This window comes from Esox lucius, chromosome 7 (genome assembly GCF_011004845.1).
Source record: "Esox lucius isolate fEsoLuc1 chromosome 7, fEsoLuc1.pri, whole genome shotgun sequence".
Lineage (NCBI taxonomy): Eukaryota > Metazoa > Chordata > Actinopteri > Esociformes > Esocidae > Esox > Esox lucius.
Genome location: NC_047575.1, coordinates 13577008 through 13594447, shown reverse-complemented (window position 1 = coordinate 13594447; position 17440 = coordinate 13577008). Strand labels below are relative to the sequence as shown.

Here is a 17440-nt window from a genome sequence, read left to right as displayed (position 1 = left end):
TTTTAATTGACTTGTTGTTATACTGTGATGATTACATGCTCCCTTCATTTTTTGAGCAGTTTATTTCAAGTACATTATGATAATCTACAATATCTTCTGTGGACAATATTTTGAAATGTTCTTGAAAAATAGTTTAAGGGTGTATGCTTTTGGTTAGTAGACATTGCTAAGTCATTCACTTTTAATTACATTAAGGTAACATAATGAAAGTCAGACCTGCAGTTTTTATATATTCAGTGTTGCTGTACTGCATGGACCACACAGAGGAAGTTTGTCAGTGAATAGAGCCAGGTCTAAAATGGAGAGATGCTACTTTGTGGTTATCTAAACCTGCTAAGACCATATGGGATTGGAGCGCCGCAGCCTGTGGATGGATATGCTGATGTCATCCCATTATCGCATTCCAAATGAAATATTTTGCTCTCCTACTCTGCTCTGCCTACAGGCTGTAATTAGCTGGCTACTTTTCTGGCTCTGTCAGAAAACGTATGGAAGGACAGAATGTTCTCATACGCACACTGCTTTTCATTGCACCCAACTCAGATTAGTGTTTTTTTCTCTCTCTCAACAAGGCCTAGTTTACTAATGTTGTTCTGGCCTTAAATAGCCTCTGGCAAATAAGTCTGATTACGGAGTGACCCTAAGGTCAAATGTTGTTTGCTTTAGAAGTCTGATATGTTTATCTATGTTTTGTGAAGATAAGAACTTCCCAGAGTTAATTGACATTGTAATGATTAGACCGTTTGACATTGCACTTTCAAGGTCAGTGACAAAACTAAGTCTAACAAATTGTAGGGCCCATGTTTTTGATAAACATAAAGCTGAGTGATGGGGTTGGAGTATTATAAACACTGACATTCTTAGAGCTATGGATGCAAGACTCCATTTGATATATTTTGAATCATGTTTTTATGCTTTAGAGTCTAGAGCATTTTTTTGAAGTTACTATGTCCTCCAATGTTAGTTAACAAACAGATTTTTTTGGGGGGTCTCTAATTTGGCGCAAGAGTAGAAACTGATTAGGCAATCATAAGTTGTATTTTTCAAGAAAAATGCAAAAATATCATTAATTTATTGGTCCAAAGAAATTATGTAACTAACAATCTCAGCCTCCCCATTTTAAATAAACATTGAAGTAATGCCTTTTATTTTAGCAAAATCTACATCAATTGCAAAAAAAATTATTAGCAATTTAATATTTTGGGACCCGGTTCTATAAACTTCCATATTCTAGGTGTGAATCCTAGACAGAGGATTCCCTGGTAATTGGTCCTGTCTTTATTTCAGAATGGTGAAAACTTTTTTTCTAGATTATAATGGCTTGGTAATGGACAGGGTGCAACCTTTTGTAGGCTGCTTTCGAGTGCTGAGGCAGGTGCTCTGAGATAGCAGTGATTCAGTGCCAAATGCAGTCTGGTCATTATTTCTTGTTTATTTAAGGTTCAGTTATCTAGTGTTAGTACCCAGTGGATTATGGTTTTTGGCTGAGCAGCTCTGCAGCTTCTTCATCTGTTCTACTGGGTCAGGATATGGGCAATTCTGTCAACAAACCCATGAGCACCAGCATTTGAAGTTCATAGAAGCACATCAAATTTGGTGTGAAATTAAAGCCAACCGTCAGTGTTTTAAGGCATATTTACAGTACAGTTTCAACAATTTCCCAGCTACTCATTACACAGATGTAATTTAGTGTGAAGACTAATACCCAAACTTGCAAAAGAGTATATTGCAATTTTCTGCTTTAGTGTATCTGTCACAATAAATACTAGATATTCATAACTATCTATTTCTGCAAATACAGATCTAGGACTGTAATTTTGTTCCAAAATTTTGAGCCACTTAAATAACTAAGTTACCAACTCCACTGTTAACTCTGATTTATATCAGGACATTGAAATCCGATTGAACATCCTTGGTTGCATTGGCAGTGTGTGTTGTCATTGCCCTGTTGAATGGTGACCCGCCCCCCAATGAGTCAGGTGGCAACTTTTTGTATCGTTGGTAGCCAAGGTGCTGTACACTACTGAATTAATTCGGCTACTGCCATCATTTGTTGCATCAATAGAGATGTGCCTGTTCCAGACGCAGCCATGCATGCCTGTGCCATGACACTACATTCACCACAGTTGAGGTGGTATGCTTTGGATCATCTGCAGTTCCTTTCTTCCCACATTTTTGTGGGATCACTCTGAAAGTTCTGGCTACTGGCTACTGCTTTTTTGCTAATTCTAATCTGGCCTCTTGGTTTTTGATGCCGATTGGTGGCTTGCATCTTGCAGTGTAACTTTAATTCTGCTGAAAGTCTGTGAACAGTAGGTTGTTGGGGTGACACTTTCACCCCAACATGCTGGAGGTTGTTGGCAATTTAAATGAATCTTGTATTTTTTTTTTTTCCACAGCTCTGGTCATTTTTCTGTCATTAACTGGTGGTGTTGACACACGGTTTCTTTTCCAGGATATTCCAAACTGTTATGCCTACTGTTTCTTCTATAAAAAGAGTTCCTCTTATTTTTTTAGCCTCCAAATTGCTTTCTTTAATTTCACAGACCACTCTCTAGCCTTCAAGTTGGATTTTGCCTGCTGACTCCAAAAGTAGAATCCAAAGGCAAAAGCAAAGTATAGAACTCTAGACATTCACTGCTCTTGTGTGAACAGTCAATGCAGCAGGAGATCAATGAAAAACACCTCGGAGCCACATGTCAATAGATACAATTGTGCTCATACGTTTGCATACCCTGGCAGAAATTGTGAAGATTTGGCATTGATTTTGAAAATATGAATGATCATGCAAAAAAACTCTTTTATTTGAGGATAGGGATAATATGAAGCAATATATTATCACATAGTAGTTGGATGATAACAGAAATCCCCCAAATGGCCATGATCAAAAGTTTACATACACAGGAGAAAATGGCAATTAAAGGTGAATTTCCCACACCTGGGGCTTTTTAAATTGCAACTAGTGTCTGTGTATAAATAACCAAAGCCTTGCAAATGCCAGTCAGTACCATTCAATCACTTATTAAGAAGTGGAAAATTTGGAGATCTCTTGATACCAAGCCAAGGTCAGGTTGACCAAGAAAGATTTCAGCCAAAACTGCTAGAAGAATTGTTTGGGATACAAAGAAAACCCCAAAGGTATCCTCAGGAGAAATACAGGCTGCTCTGGAAAAGACAGTGTGGTTGTTTCAAGGAGCACAAATGAGCTTCATGGTTGAGTTGCCAGAAACAAACCATAACAGTTGCCAATACCACAACAAAGCCCGGTTACAGTATGTCAGACAACACATTGACACGCCTCAAAGCTTCTGGCACACTAATTTGGAGTGACGAAACCAAAATAGAGCTTCATGGTCTCAACCATAAGCGTTATGTTTGGAGAGGGGTCAGCAAGGCCTATAGTGAACAGAATACCATCCCCACTGTGAAGCATGGTGCTGGCTAACTGATGTTTTGGGGGTGTGTGATCTCTAAAGGCACAGGGAATCTTGTGAAAATTAATTGCAAGATAATGCATGTTATCAGAAAATACTGGCAGACAATTTGCATTCTTCTGCACGAAAGCTGCGCATGGGACACTCTTGGACTTTCCAGCATGACAATGACCCTAAGCACAATGCCAAGTTGACCTTCCAGTGGTTACAGCAGAAAAAGGGGAAGGTTCTGGAGTGGCCATCACAATCTCCTGAACTTAATATCATTGAGCCACTCTGGGGAGTGGTTCATGCAAGGCTACCAAAGACTTTGCATTTTGCCAACTCGAATGGGCAGCTATACCACTTGCAAGAATTCAGGGCCTCATAGACAACTATTACAAAAGACTGCCCGCTGTCATTGATGCTAAAGGGGGCAATACACAGTATTAAGAACTAAGCGTATGCAGACTTTTGAGCGGTTCAGTTAATTTTTCTCTTTGTTGCCATGTTTTGTTTTGATTGTGCCTTTCTGTTATGACCTACAGTTGAATGTGAATCCCATAAGAAATCAAATGTGTTTTGCCAGCTCACTCATGTTTTCTTTACAAATAGTACATGTATTACCAGTTCTCCAAGGGTATGCAAACCCTTGAGCACAACTGTAGGATGACAAAGTAGGAGGATGGGACTTTGACAATGCTGTTGTTCTTAATTTGTAAGAATGCAAGTGTTGAAATCGACAGAAATGGCAGGTGAAAATCTGTACTTTTCCCTCATCTTTTAAGTTAATTTTCATATTCCTTGAGTGTACAAAAGCAATTTAGACTTTACTGTCTCAATATTTATAGGGGCTTAATATTTAACAGCTTAGAGAAAATGGGGTGGCATTACATTTAATTTGTATTGCCTTTATTCAATATGACCTACAGTGCCAGTCAAAAGTTTGGACACCTATGTGGAAACCATCTGTTCATCCGCTCTGTGTCTCACCAGGAATCCAAAAATCTCAAATTTGGACTTGAGACCTATGGACAGATTTCTGCTGGTTTAATGTCAATTTCTGTTGTTTCTTGGCTCATTAAGTCTTTTATTGTTGTTCTTCAGTAGTGACTTTTTTGCAGTATTTCGACCATGAAGGTCTGTCATTTTGCTTAATTGAGCTGTTCTTGCCATAATATGGACTCCTACAATAGGGACATAATAATGGTCTTGTGTATACCAACCCTAACTTGGCACAACAAAATGGGTTGGCTCAAATGCATTAAGAGGGAAATTCCAGAACTGTTCTTTTAACAAGGCACACTTGTTAATTGAAAGCATTTCAGGTGACTACCTCATGAAGCTGGTTGAAAGAAAGGCAAAAGTGTACAAAGCTCTTCCAAAGGTAAAGGGTGGCTACTTTGAAGAATCTAAACTATTAAATGTATTCTGATCTGTTTAACACTTGTTGGTTACTACAGGATTCCAAATGTTATTTCATAATATTGATTTCTTCACTATTATTCTACAATGTGGAAAATGGTAACACTAAATAAATATTCTTGAATGAGCAGGTGTGCCCAAACCTTTGACTGGTACTTAATCTTGAAACAACTTAAGATGTTACCAGATAAAAAAACGATGTACTGTAAGAACATTTATTCCTACATCATTGATGGGTGCATTTAAATGTGTGTAGTTAACTATGCTATTCAAAGACTAAGCTATGTAATGTCTTCCCAGTACATTTTCTTTCCAACCATCCGTCCACTTAAATTTTTAAGTGCACTCTGTGTCCACTGATTCAACACACATTTGCATTCCTTTTTTTTATTAGAAAATATCCTGTTTGAAAATGTCTCAAACACATTAGACATGCTGTTAGGGGACATGCGCTACATTTTACAGGTCAAACTTTTTGCATACTTGACGTCAGTCTGATATACTTGCTGCTATCAGGCATCCCTGAATATTCTATGCATGTTCTGTGAACACTCCGGAAGCCACCTCAACAACCACAACCCATGTAGCACAGCATGCCCTGTGTGCTCTACCGCAGCATGCCCCGTGTGCTCTACCGCAGCATGCCCCGTGTGCTCTACCGCAGCATGCCCCGTGTGCTCTACCGCAGCATGGAAGGGACCAGGTTTGGAATTATAATTATCAGTACAACTTTGTTGATAAATATTTGTTTTTTTCTTTATCTTTTCCAAAGATCTTCCTGCTGGCCTGTCCACCATGTAAAACAGCCATGGTCATCTTTAGGTGAGTACCTCTAGTTTATACACTACCACAGCAATAAAATCCTAACATACCTCAGCAGACCGTCACCCACAAACATCCTGCAAACCATTATCACCCCTGGTACCTACTCATTCCATTCTCCTGACCACAGTGCTACTTACAAAGGTGTCCCTTTATGTTGGCCCGTACAGTTCATTTGGTTGTTTTTATTCCAGTGGGGAGCTGCTCATACATATCTGTCACTCTTGACAGTGTCAACAGAATTAGTATACATTTGAGGAAAAAAAAAATCCATTGATGATGATTTCAAAGTTGTGTTATAATATTTCTATTATTTATTATAGTAATCTCACATCCTAATCTTCATACTGATAATTTTTCTTCCAAGAACTCCCTTTTCTCTCACTTTCTTTGCCACCAAATCCATTGTTATCTCTGAACTTGTCATTCTTAATTTCGGAAACACAAACTGTACTCACACACACAACATTCAGGAGGTTATTAGAGCACAAATCTCTAACTATAAGCATAGTAGATTTTTTGGGGGGTAAATTACTTGCAAGGAAGGATTACTAATTTGCAAGGAAGATGTATTTATCAAGGGCATCATTTATCAATATTGCATAGAAACGATCAAAAATGTGTACACAGAAATGGAATAAAGAATTTGTGAAGAAGGTGGGATTTATTAAATTATCCTATGACTGTTCTCTACAGTCCGGTAGGAAATTATCATTGATAAATACCTCTTTGACTCAGTTCTTGTGTATGACCAGTGTTATTTGGTTGTTGAAACGTCCCTAATTACCCATATATTTTCTGTCATCCCTTTAAGTCCATTAGAAACACAATGTCAAAGCATGAAATACATTGCCGGAACTCATTAACAATTTTTTTGAAGATCATCATAATCATAAATCCAAAACACAAAACATGTGCATCAACTGAAGGGGTCTAAATACCTTTCAAAGGCACTGTAAAACCAAACCTTTACAAGCATTAAGGCTATTTTGGGAGAAAAAAATTCAGCAGTTTAGAATTGGCACAGATTAAATATCAAAACAGCAGGCTATTTTGGGAGGGCTTCGAAACCAGTAGGTCATTAACTAGTCATCCCTTTTAGTGGGGAATTAGTCTGATTTATGTTTATACATTTTACAATTCAGCTTAGGCTGTATGGTGTTGATTTTTACCACTCACAGCATTGTGTGGAAGATCAAGACAAACATTGGCTTTGAAAATTGGCAGATTGAAGTCAGTCGCAGGTGTCTTTCAAGTTTCTATAACCTAGTTAGCTAAATTAATATTGAAGGTCTTTCTACTCAATCAAGTCACCTAATGGACAAGGTAATCTAGCCAAGTATGTAATTGGTTAATGTAATGTTACTGCATGCCAGAGCTAGTTAAAGCAACAAGCTAGCTACACTTTGAGCACAGCTGACTACTGTAGCAACCAAATGTCCTTTTACAGTAGCTATTTGTGTTAATACTAATATTATTTTCTAAACAACTCAAGTCAAAAATCTGTAAAATGCAGGTGACAAATTATGTAAACATTCACAAAAACATGTTTGGACATAATAAACAGACTTACATTTATTTACTAATCATCCTTTATTTTTATAAACAGTTAATTTGTTTTTGCATTTGTACATGTTTGGGAAACAATATGCATATATTACTTGACAGTGATTTGTATTTACCAGCTGCATTATATATTTGTAACTTGCAAGTTTACAAAATGTTGTTCCTAACTTCACCCACTAGACATGTATAACACCAGTTCAATCATCTAAATTTGAGTTTGGGCAACCACGGTTGTCCATATCTCCCAGATCTGGTAGTTGTTGCGGAGAATAACCAAATACCCTGCAGTGAAATGTGTGGAATGGCTTTATATTTCTAACTGATATCTACATCCTTGACTTTAATCCTCAAGTTGACTTTGTCCAGTAAGTGTCCGCAGGGTAGGGAGAAACAATGTTATGTTGACTCACTGGTATCTAAGCTGCAACGCCCTTCATCCCCAGTCAACATGCTGCTGGAGAGGAAGTACCAGTTCTTTTGCTGTCGTAGTCAGATTCAAAATCGCAGAGCATGCTTGACACTTCACACGGCCGGGGGTCTCAAATTTAGCGGTACCTTTAGTTTCCGCAGTTACAATTAAATGTGAAGATTTCCAAATGCCAGTTCTCCACTACATATTGTATTTTCCTAGCTCTGCCATGGGAAGTTAAACACCCAGGCTCTCATATGCAACATGTTACAGGCTGTCATGTTCTGTGTTCAGCTGCAGCAACTGGGGAGGTGTGGAATAAGAAGTCAGCAGAGTTGAATGACAAATGAATGACAGAAATCCATTTATATATATTTTTAATTATACCCAAGCCCTAACTGTACTTGTCATTGACAAACAGTGGACCTACCCAGCCCTAACCTGATGCATATTGTCTGAAACGTTGGCCTTGGGTTGGATAGCAGAGATCTAATGTAATGGGCAAATCCGTGTTTATCTATTGAACTACTTCTCTTCTTGGTAAAGTTTCAGTAGCCCGTTGCATTAGCCCTCCCTTGCAGAAAGAGGGAGATCCAATGAGACTGACTGGAGACTGGCCTTATGGCTCCATGAAAACTGTTAAGTAGATTAGGGAGTAAATCTCTTTAAACTGATGTATATAGACAGTCCCATGTAGAGGCAGGAAGGAAATGGATATCTGGGATCACTGCCTTTTATCTTCTCTGGCCTCGCTGCAGGAGAAATGTACTGTCCCTGTTACTGTCCTCCAGTGGGCCTCCATAGGGAAAGGTTGAGTTAGCACTTCACTGTCTTCCTGTTAACACTTCCAATTAGCACTTCGGACTAATTAACAGGTTGTGTTAGTTTACTTCATTCAGAACATATTGCAGGCCTTGCCCCTGGTCCTTTATAAAGCCAGATTGAATGTCGCCACAGTATTAGGCCAGTGTAGAATGTCACAACTATGAGAAGAGGCTCTACTGAAGCTGCCTTTATACTTCATGGTGGACATTGCACTGTATGTGCAGTGGTTAAAAAATGTAATGTGCCACTTGATGCATGAATGGTGGAACAGTGTTTTCGATGCACTAATATTTAATGTCCTGTCATAGATAAACATTTGGGTGGTGATCCCATTTTTCCATTGCGATGAGGTAGGACACCGCAGCAGATAATTACCAATGGGAGAGACTGTTAACACTGGGCTGGGGACACTAAGTCAGGACTGAGCACTGCAGTAGCGCCCCACATAGGATCCCAGTTTATTTTGCAGCGATACTCTGCTACGTCATCTTTTACAGTCCGTCTATAGTGCTATAGTAATTCTTCAAATGATACATAGGACTTGAACCCAGTATTCCATCTGATTGAGACTACACTGTCTGACTTCAGCACTGTGATGCCATGATGCTTACAGGACAAGGCTCCAGCCTCGTCCTTCTGGTGTCTGGTCCACATTCAAATGACAACACTGTAATATTCTCGTCCTCCGTACTGTGAGAACATATGGGGACAGTCAAAACAGTGTGGTGTGAGATGTTTTTCATATGATAACTTTTTTCAAAAAGAGCTTTGTTAATGACTGTTCCAGATTGTAGACCTACACAAGGCTGGAATGGGCTACAAGACCATCGCCAAGCAGCTTGGTGAGAAGGTGACAACAGTTGGTGTGATTATTCGTGAATGGAAGAAACCCAAAAGAACTGCCAATCTCTCTGTCTAGGGCTCCATGCAAGATCTCACCTCGTGGACTGGCAGCTGGGACCATAGTCACCAAGAAAACAATTGGTAAAAATGTTGCCGTGAAGGACTGAAATTCTGCAGTTCCCGCAAGCAAGTTTATTTATGTAGCACAATTCATACATCGAAGCAATTCAATGTGCTTTACAAACAAAAATATATAAAACCAATAACATACGAAAACAAATCAAAGCAAATTAATACATCATAATAATAAAAAAGCAAGGTCCCCCTGCTCAAGAAAGCACATGTACAGCCTGTCTGAAGTTTGCAAGTGAACATCTGAATGATTCAGAGGAGAACTGGGTGAAATTGGTGTGGTCATATGAAACCAAAATCAAGCTCTTTGCATCAACTCAACTCGCTGTGTTTGGAGGAGGAGGAATGCTGCCCATGACCCCAAGGACCCATCCCCACCATCAAACATGGAGGTGGAAACATAATGCTTTGGGGGTGTTTTCCTGCTAAGGGGACAGTACAACTTCACCGCATCAAAGGGACGATGGACAGTGCCATGTACTGTCATATCTTGCCTTGAAATCTTAATGACTTTGAGAAGATCTGCAAAGAGCAGTGAGACAAAATCCCTCTTGAGGTGTGTGCAAACCTGGTGGCCAACTACAAGAAACGTCTGTCCTCTGTGATTGCCAACAAGGGTTTTGATTTTTTTTGTTATTGTTCTGTCTCTCACTGTTCAAATAAACCTACCATTAAAATTATAGACTGATCATTTGTTAGTGGGCAAATGTACAAAATCAGCAGGGGATCAAATCCTTTTTCCCCTTACTGTATATGTGGTCCTGGTGATGTGGCTGACAGATGGAACTGTGAACAGACCTTACAGATATGGCAACGAGTGAAACCTCATGTCTCCTGTCCCACGTCCCTGTTATCTTATGACCATGGCATTTTCCACAATTACACAATTATGTCCACTGTTGAAAATGGGCCAATTAGGTGAAGCAACCCATAGCTTGTTAAGGTTAAAGTTCACGTTCACCTCTGACATTTCTGCTGAAGAACAGAAGCCAGTTTGAATTCAGCCAGTTCTGCTGGTTGTTTCGTCAGTGTACAGTTTAAAAAATGTATGCTACCACGACCGATTACTGAATGTAGTTTGAAGTGTTTTGGAGTAGTTTTCCGCTTGCAATGCTGCTTTACGTTAGTGGTATGAACTGTTTCCGTTCATGAATTTGGGCAATGCTAGTGATGCTAATTATAGACTTGGACAGAGCTGAATAATGGATTGTTTGATAGAATGACTGTGTGCCTTTTGGAATATCTCTTGGCAAGTGAATTTTGAGAGAAATATGAATTTTGGACAAAATATCCCTTTAAATAGCAAAAACACTGATTTTACAATGATTTTACATTGTGAGAAACTACTATACACTGATCTTGTGAAGTCATGTCTTTTACACAAATCCCCAACTTATTTGACCTATCTAGGAGGTAAATTTGGTAACAATTCTGTATTTTTGCTGTGTTTTTTGGATTGGAATAAAGAAATGTTGAATGTATTACTGTAGAAGCAACCAATTATAAAGCTATTTGACAAAACATTTAAACCCTGGCCTGACTGGCTACTTTTTCCTACTTAGCTGTCTAGTCATTGTGCTTAAGTTAAACACTGTGTTGGTAACATTACACACTGGCTGTGATTGTGTAAAGTCCTGAAATGGAACTTGAGCCAGACTGCCAGGTGATAACATTGGTTTGAAATCTGAGGCTCCTGTATTGGGATATTTGTATGGACAATGCCCTTCACAGGCTTTGGCACCCTAGATTATAATAAACAAACAAGGCTGTGGAAAAGTTTTTTAATCAGCTTGATCTTACAATCATATGCATATTTTTAATTGAGTGAAAATTGTTCATAGAAATAAAATCAAGATATAATTGTATTCAGAAACAAAAATCACATGATTTATATCTTACTGATTTAAATTCCAGTTTAAAACTTTAAATAATTTTACAGTTTTAATCTGGGACTTTGGGAACTCTAAAATAATAATCCATGACTTTCTGTTTCATTGGGCTATAAATATGAGATGACACACAGGTTAATCTCCCTTAGTCATCCATCCACATGGGAAAGGCCAGAGAACACTTGTGACATGAGACAAAAGGTTGTTGACCTTAACAAATCAGACAGTGGCTATGGAAGGATAGTTACATTCCTGAAAATACCCTAATATTGCCGCTATTAGGGCAGTCAGTTCTAAATGTAAAACAACTGGATTTTCATGAACTGGTCTCGAAGCATGTCTCATTTTGCCCCCACACAAAGTGTCAAGGGTGGTTCAAGTGGCAAAGTTATCTTCAAACAGTTGGAGAATTGCAGAAGTTTGATGAATCACCAAGTCTCCAAAACTATGTTTACACAGCACCTCCATGCCAACTTATTTGGAAGGGTTGGCTAAGGAATCAGTTTGCTGTAACCATACCACAAATGTAAGGGCCTGGAGTTTGCTAAATGTCATTGGGACTTTGATTGGAACCAGGCTCTATAGTTTGGCGAGGAAAGAAATTTAGCTTTTTGGCAACAAACACCATTTTGGATTTGGTTTCAAAAGAGTCATAGTCATTCAGAAAGTGAAATTAAAGTGACAAGTGCACTGGAGAGGCAACAGCAAGACAACCCCCAAAAAGGGAATGGTTTTGCAGGTGGTGGCCACAGAAAATTGCCCTCTCCTTATCCTTCCTAAATAATTATTCTCTAGTTTTGCATTTTGCTAGTGTCCTTGTCACTTACTGGTAGCATTAGGCAGTACTTGCAGCCCATTCAGGTTGCACAGGTAGTCCAGCTCCTCCAGGAGGGCCTATCCATACGTGCCGTCGCAAGAAGGTTTGCTGTGTCTCCCAGTATATTCTCGAGCTGGGAGGAGATACCAGGAGACGGCCATTGCACGAGGAGAGCTGTACAGGGCCATAGAAGGGCATCAACCCATCAGCAGGACTGGTATCTGCTCCTTTGTGCGAGGAGGAACAGAAGGATCACTGCCAGAGCCGCACAAAATTACCTCTAGCAGGCTACTTGTGTGCATGTTTCTGACCAAACTGTCAGAAACAGACTCCATGAGGGTCCAACATCCTCTAATGGGACTTGTGCTTACAGCCCAACACCGCAGGGATGGAAATTAAATGTTTTGTCCACCGGCCACTGTGGCTGGTGGATTTCAAAATCTACCAGCCACTCAATGTTTTTACCAGCCACTTTCTTGTTTTTAACCAACAATGTGAAGCGTGTTGACGACATACAGAGCAGTACATTATCAGATTTGTCTCGTCGTAAACTAACCAATTGCAGGACTCCCCATTGTCTGCTTTTCTCCATGGTTCTTTAAAAAAACTTTTTTTGACTTTCGCCTCTTTGTCCACTGGCTCCTCCTGAGATGTTTTCTCAGCGGACCTCATAACGCCTGCGATGTAACGCCACATTTTTTTTAATGTGCGCCGCTTCTAAAATGTCCGGGTGAAACAGTATGCTATTTTTATTTACCTGCCACGGTGGCCGGTAGGTGAAGCGAGTTTACCCGCCACAACACAAAATCACCCGCATTTGGCTGGTGGCGGTGCTAATTTCCATCCCTGCAACACCGTGCAGCTCGATTGGCAGTTGCCAGAAAACACCAGAATTGGCAGGTCTGCCATCGGCACCCCATTCTCTTCACAGATGAGAGCAGGTTCACACTGAGCACATGAGACCGATGTGAAAGAGTCTGGAGACGCCGTGGTGAACGTTATGCTGCCTGCAACATCATCCAGCATGTTTGACGGCGGGTCAGTAATGGTCTAAGGAGGCATATCCTTGGAGGGTCACACAGACCTCCAGGTGCTAGGCAACAGTATACTGACTGCTGTTAGGTCCTGGAATGACATCCTCAGACCCATCGTCAGACCTTACGCTGGTGCTGTGGGCCCTGGGTTCCTCTTGGTGCAGGACAATGCCTGGCCTCGTGTGGCCAGAGTGTAGGCAGTTCCTGGATGACGAAGGCATTTATGTCATTGACTGGCCCTCACCTTCCCCAGACCTGAATCCAATTGAGAACCTCTGGGACGTAACGTATTGGTGCATCCGCCGCCGCCAAATAGTAATATAGTGTATGCAGTGTACTATATTGGCAAAGGGAGGATCCACAATGTATTTAAGGTTGCACAGGTAGTCCAGCTCCTCCAGGATGGCCTATCCATACGTGCTGTTGCAAGAAGGTGTGCTGTGTACACTGCATATAGTGTATGCAGTGTACTATATTGGCAAAGGGAGGATCCACAATGTATTTAATGTAGGGCTGCTAATAATTGTGGTACGCAATGTTTTTTTGAATAAAGTATTCCATTTATTTTTGTGTTTTTTCTATTTTGACTCAAACATTAGATTCATATGACCTTTTCACAAAATCAAGCTGATCAAACAACAAGTGACATTTTGTTTCACCATTTTATGTTCATATTTACCTAGGGTGTCTACTTCTGGAGGGCCCTATATTATGAGTTCCTGGGTGCTGGATGTCAACAATAGTCAACTGTTGGTTGTGACCACAATGTGTTTTAACATTTGTAGCGTTACAAAAAACAAATGGTGAAAACTGATGATACAGTAATATTTTGCTTTTAATTACATCAACTTTGACACAGGTTACCTGAAAAGGAGATTGCTTTATGTTCTGACTTTTTATAGGCATGGTTTATTTTGGCGTGCGTGTGTATGCACACAGGTGAATACAGCAGCAGTGCCACCAGTTGTAGATTACAAACTGTCTCAGTCATTAAGAGTCAGATTAGAATGTCTTTCACTGCCATAGTACAGACGTCTGTGAGTCGACTAGTAATCTGGGTATGGTCTCATAGCAGGAGGAGATGGGAGGTGGGGCACTGGGCTCTATTCTCTGACCTCATTAGGAGGACTGGAGTAGGACCACAGTCATACTGGCCTCTACACCCCTCCCCGTTTCATTCAGGCCCTTGCCTTGTCCTACAGAATTGAAATGTAACTGAAAACGTCTGCATTAAAACTCTAATAGGGATATGTGGTCCAGTCTTAATTGATTGGGGTAAGGGAACAACATGTCTAGGAAAGGGGATATTTGTCAGTTGGTCCAATTGAGATGTTTTCAGATTTAACCCAACCCCTTAGAGTTAGGAGTGCCTCTGGTGCAATTATGGTTGAACTGCCTGGTTCAGGGACCAAAAAACTATAGATTTTCACCTTACAGTCTCATGAATTGGATCTAGCAACTTCTTGGTTACAAATCAAATGCACTAACCTCCAGGCTACCTTAAAGGTATATTGAACATGGGCCATGCTAGAGAGGATCAGAAATCAATTTCCAGTACATTACAAAAGTGTTGCATGGTAAAACTGTATTGGTCACATTCCTAGGTACAGGTATTTTCGCAGCGGTGCTATACTGGCATTTAGAAAAAAACTCTACTTTTATGTGCCGAAACAGGCTGTAGAACAGCAACAATAAAAGCTGGTCTGTGTCTTTAAGACAAGCTGGCCTGCGTGTGATGTCACGCCTGTGGGCCACTACTTGCAGCCAATGTGTTTGAGCCAAGGGGCGAAAGAGGCGTCGATTAGCAATGGCCACAGAAGGAGAACTCACTGCTGCAAGTAAGCTGAAACATGTTGACAGAGGACATGCCCAGAGTGAAATATATATTACCCATCTATTTCAAAAGGTTGCAGGCAGCAAATCCAAGACCGACATCGAGAACTATATGTAATGGATTAGGAATGTCTTAGTTTTCAAAACATGCATTATCATTTATGTCAAAATGTTTTTCAATAGAAATTACTGTGACTGTAGACATTATTACTAGTATGTTAAAAATAATTTTGTAACTAATATACACTGAACAAAATTATAAACGCAAATCTTTTATTTTTGCCCTGATTTTGAGCTTAACTCAAATATCAAAGCCTTTTGTACACCAAAGGCCTATTTCTCTCATATTGTTCACAAATCTGTCTAAATCTGTGTTAGTGAGCACTTCACCTTTGCCGAGATAATCCATCTACCTCACAGGTGTGGAATATCAAGATGCTGATTAGACAGCATGGTTATTGCAGAGGTATGCCTTAGGCTGGCCACAATAAAAGGCCACACTAAAATGTGCAGTTTTATCACACAGCACAATGCCACAGATGTCATTTTGAGGGAGCATGCAATTGGCATGCTGACTGCAGGAATGTCCACCAGAGCTGTTGCCCGTGAATTGAATGTTCATTTCTCTACCATAAGCTGTCTCCAAAGGCGTTTCAGAGAATTTGGCAGTACATCCAACCGGCCTCACAACCGCAGACCACCTGTAACCACACATTGAGTTCAGCTCATGATAAATGGGGGCAAAAACAAAACTATTGCATTTATAATTTTGGTGTGTGTGTGTGTGTGTGTGTGTGTGTGTGTGTGTGTGTAGATATCTTTTTTGCAACTGCAGAAGTCTGGTGCCTCAAGTACACTGTGTTTGGCCTCTGCTATGCTGATGCAGATGATTCATTATCGTTTCAGTATAGATACACAATGAATGGACCTAAATGATCATCTTAGGATCCTGTTCTTAGCATTTAACCACCACTAGTGTAGCATATGTAGAGCATAATTATATACCCATGTAACTGTGACAAAACCTCTTAAAAGACAGGGAAAATACATTTTAGATTCAAGTACTAATAATCAATTGAATAGCAAGTTTAATGTTTTACATTGTTGACATAGGTTGCCTACAGAGTTTGTGACAGTCTGAAGCTTATCAGCAGATTTAGGACACATTGGACTTGTCAAAATGCCTTGTTGTCTCAGTTTTGCCCTGGATGTCAGTGTTCTATGATGGAGGAAGGTACGGTATATCTGGGGTAATGTTATAGTACTGTGTGTCCCTCACTGTAGCACTGTTATGTGCTAGATACAACCCTGAACATGCTTCTTTCTTGGAAGCCTAATCAGTTGTGCGATCTAACATATGCATTTTCTGCGACACATTTTGGTTGTGAGGGAAATATCAGTGAGTGCTGTGGGCCTGTGTACATGCAGAGGAACATTCTCAAACACTAGTGTACACACTGACACTGGGTTTCAGGGTTTCAGTCTCGACCATATCAACAATCTTATTAGATACTCAGAAGCACCAACAGACTAGCAGCTTATTGTGTTTTCTCTTTCAATGTGTTTCTCTAGTAACACAATGCACAACACAGTCTTAAAGAGAAATCTTACAACTTTTATCTACCTTTTTTGGTAAGAAATGATTGTGCCTAATTTCGGTAATTTGAAAAAAACGCTTCTAGCCAGAGCAACTAACATGAGGAATTATGGTTAACGGTCTTGTTCAACTGGTTTTTGTCACCTTATCTCTAGGATTCCATCTTGCCTTTGGGTTTCTAGACTAGTGGTTAAAGCCTCTTTCTGACATGCTGTTATTTCCACCAAGGTTTAATGGGGATTCTGACAATCTAGCAATATTGTTGATACATACTGTCACCAGTTTAGATGATCATATCTAGTAGAGCATTTCCCTTTGCATCTAAGTGCATGGCCTAATTTTCTGTGTTCAGATGATGCATGTTCAAATGATGTGTGTTTGCTATGATAAAATGTTTATTTGCCCCCCTTAGTTCTGCATTATTCCACAATGTTGTTTCTAGCACAGGGTAGCACTACAGTGAGGGGGAGGGGCATGTTGGCCTATGACATCAGTCCAGCTCTACCCTTCCAGTGCCAGTGAGTGAACTGAGCACAGTGACATCCGTTCCAGCACTGTCAGAGGGATTCTGGCATCGACAAATTCCTGACATTTTTGGTTGTTATCTCAAAAGGTTGCAGGCGGTCAAATCCAAGACAGACACCGAAAACGAAATGTAATGAATTAGGAATGTCATAGCTAGTTTTCAAAAGATGCATTATCATTTATTACAATGTCAAAAAAAAAATCTATAAAAATGACTGTGACTGTAGCCATTGGTATGACAATTCATCATTACCTGAAGTCCCATCATGGTCACGGCCCTACTCATAATTTGATAGTGTAGCCAAGCACA

At 40.0% G+C, this 17440-nt stretch overlaps 1 protein-coding gene across 1 annotated transcript in view; it reads left to right on the top strand.

The window, feature by feature from the left end:
- The window catches only part of LOC105028079 (transmembrane protein 164), a 44117-nt gene that overhangs the window by 11894 nt on the left and 14783 nt on the right, over positions 1 to 17440 (top strand). The window contains exon 2 of the mRNA XM_010900548.3: positions 5611 to 5660. Coding sequence (XP_010898850.1) covers positions 5611 to 5660 — 50 coding nt within the window. The remainder of the gene's footprint in view (positions 1 to 5610; positions 5661 to 17440) is intronic.